Source organism: Alligator sinensis, unplaced genomic scaffold (genome assembly GCF_000455745.1).
Source record: "Alligator sinensis unplaced genomic scaffold, ASM45574v1 scaffold516_1, whole genome shotgun sequence".
Taxonomy (NCBI): domain Eukaryota; kingdom Metazoa; phylum Chordata; order Crocodylia; family Alligatoridae; genus Alligator; species Alligator sinensis.
The window spans coordinates 3,248,044-3,257,975 of NW_005841957.1; the positions used below are offsets into that span (position 1 = coordinate 3,248,044).

Genomic DNA, 9,932 nt, shown 5'->3' on the forward strand with positions numbered 1-9,932 from the left:
TTGCCAATACCAGATCCAGTATGGCATTCCCCCTAGTGGGACCGTGTACCTCCTGTGTCAGGTGGAGGTCCTGTACACAGGTTAGAAACCTGCGTGAAGGATGGGACTTTGCCGTCTGCGTCTCCCAGCAGATGTCTGGGTAGTTTAGGTCCCCCATGACTATCGCCTCTTTAGCTTTTATGGTCTCCGAGAGCTGCCTCAGGAGCCCTGAATCTATTTCTTCCCCTTGGTGTGGGGGTCTGTAGCAGACCCCTACCACCAAATCCCTTTCTCCTTGCCCCCCATGTAGCCTAACCCACAATCCTTCTACTTCCTCATCCTTCGATTCCGTCTTGAATAAGGGTTGATGTATATTGCTCATTGACATAGAGCGCAACCCCTCCCCCTTTTTTCCCCACCCTGTCCTGTCTGTACAATCTATAACCCTCAATATGTACCGCCCAGTCGTGGGACGAAAAGATGACTGATTTTACTTTTTGTGCTGCATATGGACCTGTTGCTGACATGCGGAATGGATGATAATGCATTTTTTAAAAAAAGCAAAGTTAAATTAAAACATGATCGTATTTCTTTTGAATACTTTAAACTACTGGTCAAATAGGATTGTCTATATACTGTACCTATTCCTTTTTATTACTAATCAGATGTTGGCCATAAATACAGTATCCTGATCTCTTGCGTACACACGGTGGTAGCAGTCTTAATGTTACATGGCTACATCATTTGTGTATATTTTTATAGCTGCATAATTTGTAAAGACTTGTGTATGCAAAAAAATGTAGATTTCTCTTGCAAATGCGAACTGTGCCTCTGAATAAAAGCAGGACCCAAGTCTAGCTACGAACTTGGCCTTTAAAGAATGCTGCAGCTTAGTCATTGCTGTTTTTTGTTACTGAATTCTCCCATGCTGCTTTACATTGACAGTGATTGTATAATTTATAGATGTTCTTTAAATGCTGCTTGCAGTCTGTTGCACTGGTACTCATTTTCCAGCCTGTAGCTTCTTCAAAATTAACTTTGACTATTTGGTATAAAACCTTCATTATTTTGAGTCAACAATATTTAACTACTTTTATATATAGCAAGTCACTTGTTGAAATGACATGACATTACATTTGGAGCAAGGTCCAAATAGCTCCTATAATGGAAACTCCATTTCTAGAGGCTTCTATTATTTTATATAGTGCCATAAATGTAAATGCCTCTCAACAAGTCACTTTCCTGATCTTCAGAACTTACAATCCGATGCATAGAATACTCATTCTGACAGTGCTTGTTGTTGAAAACGTGGAAGAAGAGTTTCGTATAAATAATGAGTTTTGAGATCTCACAGTTGGCAGATAGGGCACCTAAGACCCTTCCAGTTAACACTAAAGAGAGTTGAGGAAGCTGGAGGAATAAGGGCAGTTAACACGATTTCTTTTTAATCTATGCACAAGTTCTGTAGGTGAATATGGAGCTTGAATTCAACATGGAATTAAACAGGAATATAGAAAGATTAAAACATTTGAATAAAGTTGTAACCCTCCTCTTCCACTGCTTCCCTTGGGTCCCTTGGGAAGCAGTGGAAGAGAAGGGTTACAACTTTAATTTATTATTGATCACATCGTAAGGGTTACTACAAATTGCCAGATCAAGAGCAGGTGGATGATATACACATCCAGTGGACAAACCCTATTGAAATTGTGGATTGTAACTATCCAGGCATCTGTTGCAAGTGCAGTATGGTGACAGATGCCATGCTGGGAACAACTTTCATAAAATGGTAGAAGTAACATGAGGAAACAGCTCTCAGATTTGATTCCAACTACCATGTTTACTCAATCCAAGATAACTTTGAATTTAAAACAACCCCCAATGTAAATTTGTTACAACTTCCCAGGTATAGAAGATAATTAGTGAAGGGTTACCTTAAGCTTGCCCAATCCCCTCCTCTGCTGCAGAGGGATAGGTGGCCCTGCAGCACCTCCTCCCCCCAACACTTCCCATCCTGCTGCCTGATGGGAGTAGCTAAGCTGTGACACGGGTGCTACAAATGGTATAGGTAACCTTAGTGTGGCGCATGGCAGAACATGCAGGGGACAGGCATCATATTGACAGACAAGGCAGGTAGCAGAAAAAGCAGCAGATCAGGAAGAAGATGGGATTGGCAATTGGTGGCGAGGGTGCAGGGCTAATTTGCGGCATAACTGCCTAAAAGATTGGCCCCTGCTGACTAGGAGGCAAGAGATGTGGGCTTGAATCTCCACAGGGGGACCTAGGAAGTGTGACATGTCCAGGCAAGTGCTTTTACATAAAAGGTGAGTTCCACTGGTCGTTATTTTCAAGTGACAGTGGCTGAGTGCTGTGCTTCTTAGGAACTCTACTTTTAGTATATGTTAAACATCTTCCTCCTTGGTACTCTGTGCTCCAAGGGATTGAGGTATATGAAGTGTAAGTGCCTAAACTCTGAGGAGAGGTAGTGGTTCAGATAACACTAAGCACAGATGCATCTTGTTGGTCAGGGGTCAGCATCCCACAGCCCACAAATATGGATTGTTAACTCAATAAATCACAAAGGCTTGATCAAGTGATATCTAGTTGATATTTTGATAATAGAAATACTGCAATTACCTTCAGGAACACGGTATGGATTTAGGATACTCAAGGGGTTTCAGTTTTTTTTTCAAAACCTTTTTAGTAGGTTTAGGCTACTGTGTTAGAATTCGGAGTGCCATCCGACCAACCAAAACCCCTCCTACCTCAGAACCCATTATACTGCTCTGGTCAAAGTTCAGTGGCATGCAGACGCTTTGAATAGTGATATCAAGATATTAATATACAAGTTGCAACTGAAAATGTTTGTCAGACCTGGGAAGCCTGTACTCGGAGCATGAGGATTGGGAAGAAAATGGGTGCTTCTCTAAAGCTGTTTCATTGCGCCAATCTGCTGTATTTCTGTTTACTCTATGCACTTGGGGTGGACTTCTGGAGCACGAATTGTTTTTATCTGACATCACAGAGTATTGAATCAGATGCAAATGACATCACCCAAGTTGAGCTTCAGGTTCATTCCCTAATTCTGTGACTGTAAACCATCTTTAGATTCTTCTATCCTGTGCAATTTAATCTGTGTGTACTAAGAGAAACCACCTAAGGGACTTAACAGTGCACTGAAATCATTGCAGTAGAGCAGGACTGTCCAACTTCTAAGCAGCTAGGGGCTGTACATTGTATAGGCCACACTAGCAGGGTTGTGGGCCCCCAGGCTGCATGCCCCCCAAACCACCACAGCACCATGTACCTGCATGGGCACCCCCACTCATTGAGCAGAGCACCCATACAGCCCTGGGCTTGCCCTTGGCTCCTTGTGCTGCCCTGCCCCACGGCCTGACGCCAGTGCAGAAAAGCAGAGACCAGAGGACATAGTGGGAGGCTATAGATTCCAGATGTTGTTGCAGCTGGAATAATGGCAGCCAGGTAGGAGCCTACTGATCACAACTTAACCCCTCGCAGGCTGCATGAAGCCTGTAGGCCACCAGTTGGGCAGCCCTTCAGTTGAGTAACTGTTCATTATTCTGTAATTATTCTTAGTTTGTTTAATGTTTGTACTGTGACAGTATTAAAAAGCTACTGTCAGTGTTTAAATCCTGTTTTGATTGATGTCTACATACCTGATTCCTTCTGGGAAGAGCAGACCAAGACTAATTTTGACCACAGCAAACTGATACAGAAGTTGCTTTGTACTTAATTTGCGGTTTGTGTGCGTAGCTGTAGAACAGGGGTCAGCAACCTACGGCTCAGGAAGATGGTGGATCTGACCTACAGCAGCTCAGTGAATCAACTACATGCTCTAGCCTGAGCAGCAGAAAGTCCTGTGGTCTGCCAGATTGTTTCTGGTCACTGCTGCAGCAGAGAAGGCACCCCCAGGGTCCTGGCACCTGTGGGTTTTTTTTCTTACTTTTCCTCATAGCATTTACTGATTACTGGGGACTTTTGGGATACAGCCCATGGCGGGGGCTGGGTCTCAAGTAGTGGCCTTTGGTGCAGGAAAGGTTGCTAGCTCCTGCTGTAAAGGAAAAATATAGTCCTAAACACAAGAAATATGTGTAATGTAATCCTAAAACGTGGATTCTTAATTACAGCCCTTAATAACCTTTGTTAAACAACATTGGCTATAGTGACACAGCAAGGCAGTGCTATATTATACAATTTTAAATAACTGTCGTTCATGAGGTAGGAAAATAACTGTCATTAACAGGAACAAAGGGGCTTTCAATTGCTTAGTGTTGCTTACGTGACTCAGTAATATGTATTGTATGAGTATGAAGTGCCACAGTTACCAAGTGAGCTGCCTTGTCTTCTGAACTCAGCTGCTTTTGGGTTTCGGGCTTCTTGTTGCCACCTGGCTCCAGATAGAAACTCATGATTCTTACATGGGCTTTTACTGTAGCCTCCCTTGTATCATCACTATTACATTATTAGCACAGGGATCAGCGGCCTGTGGGCTGGATTCATCCCACAGCCATTTTATCTCACCCATGGTTTTGGAGCTTTTGCACCTGTCACTTTCCCCATGCCACCTGAGGGAGAAGTATTAACTGTAGTCACTCTCCCTGTGAGGCAGGGATGGGGAACAGCTGTGGTGGCTGGGTCCTAGCACCTGCCTGTCCACCTCTCACCTGAACTGGGTCACTTTGGTCTGCAACCTAAACAGGTTGTTGACTGCTGGCTTTGGGGCTCTGGATCAGGCTTTTGGAGGTGTCTAACTCTTCCCCATTCACTGTATAGGGATCCTAGGCACCTTACCCTGTTGATTCTAGATAGCCTTCTTAGGGTAAGATTAGGGGTGCACCAATTAAAATGTTTTTATTTATTTATTTTTTTTGCTGATGGCCGATTTATTAACCAGCCATATCGGCTGATACCAGTCCGATAGCCGACATGCAGCCTGGCAGCTTAGAGAGCAGTGTCTAGCCAGTAAGTCTGTGGAGGAAGGGCACGGGGGCAGGAAGTGGCGTTGGGGAGGCAGATCGAGGCCCCCATGGTGAGGGAGGGAATGAGGCTGCAGCAGAGGAAGGGGCAGGTGCAGCAGGGGTGAAATGCGGGACAGCCATGGGTGGTTCGTCCAGGATACGCAGGTAGGTGGGGTGGGGGTGGCTCCCTGCTGCTGCATGCACCCCCAAGGGAGTTATGGAGGGCATGTGCCCCCTGGATTTGTGCATGGGGTGAGTGCGGGCTGCCTGCTGCGGACCGGGGTCAGGGGCTGCTCTGGCCTCTTCCTGACAGGGGTCTGGACCAGTGCTGTGCTCAGGGTGAGTGGGCAGCGCTAGGCAGGGCGACTATGGCAAATTCTGGGGTGGCTATAGCCCACCCTGTAGCAACCCAGTGCCGCTGCCGTCTGCCCTAAGCAAAGCCTCAGCCCAGCCCCCACCCCACCCCTTGCTCAGTCCCCTGCCCTGCCCTGCCCTGGCTGGGCAGCACCTGCTCCTTCCCCGACCCTAGCCCCACTCCCTCCCTCACTGTGGGGGTCTCAATCTCCCCCCTCTCCCCCCCCCGAGGCTTACTGGCCGGATGCTGCTTTCCAAGCTGCCAGGCTGCATTCCTGGCTCCACACATGCACACGGCATTTTTCAGTGACATTATTAGCTACACCAGCAAAAAAAAAGCTGATTGCTGATAATGTTGATTTTTCCTTTGATCAGTGCGGATCCAATATGGACTGATACATTTGTGTACTTCTAGGTAGGGTGGCTCTTTTATTTGTATGAGGATATTTACATGATGGTAACTGAAAATAATTTAATCTGATTAGCTCGGTTAGGTCCACATCTTAAAAGAGTCTTTTGGCCTATTAGCCTTATCCTCAGTTTCTTATCTAGTAATCTATTTTTTTTTTGTTTTATTTTTAGGCAACACCTAATGGACCTGCATGGTGTTGGTGGCTTCTAGCTGTCCTCCCTGTAGACCCCAGATATCAGCTCTCAGTTCTGTCTATGATGTCTTTGAGAGAACGTCTGATCAAAATCCAACATATACTCACATATTTTTCTAGAGACCAATCCAAGTGACTAACTGCCTGGATCTTCCTGAAGAGTTGCTCTGTTCTGGTTGCAATAACAGCTGGAATTTTTGCTGCCTTTGCACATCTTGCGCTGGTTTGAGAAGTATAACAAAACTGCTTTCCCCCTCCCTCCCACCCATTCCCCCTAAATTCCCTGAACCATATGGTTCTTCAAATGGATACCTTCTTCAATTAGAAGGATAGACCACTAAATTGCACAGAGAAGTCAATCCAGCCAGAGAATATGTAGAAAATGATCTACATAACAATTTGCACTGTGTACAAGAGATTGTGTCATTCTAAGACTTGATAACATTTTGCCACTGACTTTTTTTTAAAGCTGTGGGAAGTGCAAGACTTAAGGCTGACAGTCCAAGTTTACAATATTAAAGATGTATTCAAGTTTTTGCAAACAAGAGTTTGCCTCCGAAACAACTGTCCTGTTGCTATTTGCACAACTATTTGAAATATAGTATTGAATGTCACTGATATTATTGCTCTTGCTGAATTGTCTTGACCATGAATATGGCACAAATTCTTATTTTGTAAATATATGCATCACTAAATAGGTGACATTATGAATTGTATGCTGAATTTAGAGCCAATTTTAAAGAACAAGTTAAACCCAAATTGTAACATGGTACTTCTGTTAAAAGATAAACTGTGAATATGGTTTACATACCTAGAACTGTACATTCTAAGGGAGAAATTGTAATCTGAAGGTTAGTACCAGTTAAATTTCTACTGGGGTTTTCAAACTGGCTGTCCTTCTGAGCACTTAGTTTTTAGACATTATAACAATCCTAATGGTTTAGGATTAGCTTTAGTATAACATGCTAGGAATTGTGCATCCAGGATTATTTAAAAAAAAAAAAAAAAAAAAAAGCTTAAAGGGCTTGATTAAAAAAAAATACATAAATTGGTGCAAATGTGAATTCTATGCCTTATTCATATCAATCGTAGAGCACACTGCAGTGGCAAGGTTAGCATTCATGCTGCCAATAGGTACTTTTGTAATTATCAGTTTGCATATTTGTGAATATGTCTGATATTGGCTTTCTTGTATGTAAATCATTTGTAAAATTTCTTACAGATCTTGCTTTTGCTAATATTTAATTTTCAATAAAGGCTAAGTTTGTAATATTTTGTAACTTTATCACAAACTGAATTTTTTTCGAAGTTTTCATACATCCCATTTTGGTGTTTTGTGAAGTTACAAGTCTTTTGGGTAACCTAGGTCAAGGTTGCAAGCAGTAAACATGCATGAACATGGTATGTTTATCGATATGCCTTAATCAGTGTTTCTTCTCTCTGACCTTGAACTAGTATCTGCTTGAACCAATCTACCCCCCTCACCTGCCTCTTCTTTTGGAGTAATGGACTTCTAAAATAAATGTTACAAAACTTTCTTTTTGAACAGTGTGGGCAGCACATCTCACAGGGTTGCAGCCTGAGAAGTTCAGGAATTCTGTTCTTAATCCTTAAACTTCTTCAGTTAATAGTCTTGAAATATAAGTATTCTGGAACCTGTCGGGGCCGAGGGGCTGTGGCCAGCAGCCGGGGCACGTGGGCCGGGGAAAGTCAGCACGGCGAACTAGAATTAGGCACTGACGCGTGGAGGTTGATTAAAGATTATTTTACTTACACTGTAGATGGTCGCGGTGCAGGCAGGAAAACTTGCTTGGTTACAGTTGTAGACAGAAGAAAAGAAGAAAAATTCAAACGATGAGAGCTCTTTAAACCGATACGAGAGTCCGTGCTGTGACTCTCAACGAGCGCACAGGGCAGGGGTACATCAAGGATCGTCCGGTGACGGGTAGAGATTCTTGATGGGTGATCAAACCATCATTCGGTCCGAGATTTACGTAGAAATTCACGAGATAATCGTGGACTCTTTGCCGGAATTCTCTCGGATTTCTCCCGGAATTCTCAGAATCGGGGTTCTCAGGATCCTCCTGAGATTCTCGGAGATCTCCGACTTGGGCAGAAACTGCTCAAGCCTCTTATACGGCTAGCAAGCCATCAAAGGCCCTATCATCGTGCAGAAAACCCAATCGGTAGCCGCCACGTGGGAATAATTTAGAAACAGCCAATAATGGGACACAAATTTGCATGCAAGCAGCGGGAACTCCTTTGCACTGGGGTTTTCTCTCTGCAGCTGAGAATTGCACCGTGCAAAGAAAGCTCCATGTGGCAGGAAATAATTCTGCAGTGCTGAAGCATACACACCATCATTGGGTAATGACAGAACCCTTCACCACACCTTTTTCGATTTAACACTGATAATATTCAGAGTGAATTGTTAGATAAATTTTCTTACTGCAGAAGCTAAGAATCTTCTAAAGTCAAGTAATTAGTCTGACTAAAGCCTTAAAGCAGAGCATTGACTATAATTTCTTTCTTTCCACCCATCTAGTCTTTAAGAGTAGATTAGAAATCCCCATTAGATTAGACTGCTGCATGCCCATTTTATTAATTGCTTGATGCCTTTGATATCCAGCTACAAGTTTGCCAGTTACTCATCAGACCAGCATGAGACACTGCTATAGGAACCCAGAAGCCTGGAAGAACTGAAGATAACAGGCTTCCAACTTTGCTGCTTGTGCTAAGAGCCACCACCATTTGAATCTCAATCTCTCAGTCCTGATCCTCAAGGGAAACTTACACAACACATCCCAGAGACGAGCCTATGAGCTCCATTTCATCAATCCGCTGGATACTAGAGATCAGGGACTAAACATAGACATTGGATTTTTGATACATTATAATCTGCCTGGCAACTGACTCCCCAGCCCAGCCCCTGGCTTCTTTACTTTTCATTCCATCCAGGAAGAGCACACACCAACTGCTGCAGCTTCCTGAGCCTGATGAAGGGTTTTTGAACCCGAAAGCTTGCTTAATAACTATTCTCCAACCATTTGGGTTGGTCTAATAAAAGATATCAAATTCACTCAAGGAACCTTGTCTACCACCGTTTGAAGAAACTTAATTTTCTTTGGGGCTAGAGTTTGTACCCATTAATGGAAGGGGAATGTCCTAATAGAAAGTTGGAGGTGAATGGAGGGAGAGAGGAAAAAGGAACACCAAAATTACTATAACTAACTCCAAAGAGAGCAAAACATTTTACCTTGAAGTTGTTTACAAGTATTGTTTTCCAACCATTGCTGTTGCTCTGTCAGTAATTATTATAGCTGCCACGTGATTGACACCTAATTCTGAAACTTCTTGCATTCCAAAAAAACAGTCTTGGTGTGTGGTTTTCAGATGTTTATACAATGTTGGGAAGGAACAAAAATCTTATTTCCCTCTCCATGCCCCTCTTGGTCGCTTGTCTGGATTGTTCTACCACTTAGACTTGTTCTCTAAGTCATTTGCAGAAATTGAGCTTTCTAAATGTGAATTAAAACCTGTACCATATCAGGCTCCAGTACATTGTACTACAGAAAATGTGTTGGCTGTTTGTTTTAAGGATATAAAGAAACAAATTTATTGAGAATTAAGAGGGTGGGGGGGAACTACTGTCATCTGCTCTATGGTAACTAGGGTTGTGTATACTCTTGCACAGTGGTAAGTGAAAGCTAAACCACAGTAGTTTACCCCTCTGAAAGAAAGCCAAGTTTCTGTGGTTTGAAGTGTTCAGAGTTCTGGTATGGTATTAAAAAAAAAAAAAAATTGGCACTAGGAACCAAGGTCTGAATGCTGGTACTGACTTTCTGGCATACTATATACTAGTGTGGACAATTATTTGGACTGGAGAGCTACTTAAGGAGTTTGGTTGAACAGTTGCAGGTGTGGAGGCAGTGCTGACCTGGTCCAGTGGGGGGGGGGGCGCTGATGTGGACCAGCATGGTGGGGAGGGCAGGGCTGTCATGGTCTAATGTTGGGGGGG

The 9,932-nt window shown here is 43.5% G+C and overlaps 1 protein-coding gene across 2 annotated transcripts in view; it reads left to right on the plus strand.

Annotated features, from left to right (window-relative positions):
• The window catches only part of LONRF1 (LON peptidase N-terminal domain and ring finger 1), a 19,745-nt gene extending 12,789 nt beyond the window's left edge, over positions 1-6,956 (plus strand). For both annotated transcript variants that reach the window (XM_025200151.1, XM_025200152.1), the window contains one exon: positions 5,892-6,956. In XM_025200151.1, the coding sequence (XP_025055936.1) occupies positions 5,892-6,050 (159 nt within the window). In that variant the 3' untranslated portion in view covers positions 6,051-6,956. The remainder of the gene's footprint in view (positions 1-5,891) is intronic.
• Positions 6,957-9,932: the final 2,976 nt, after the last annotated feature.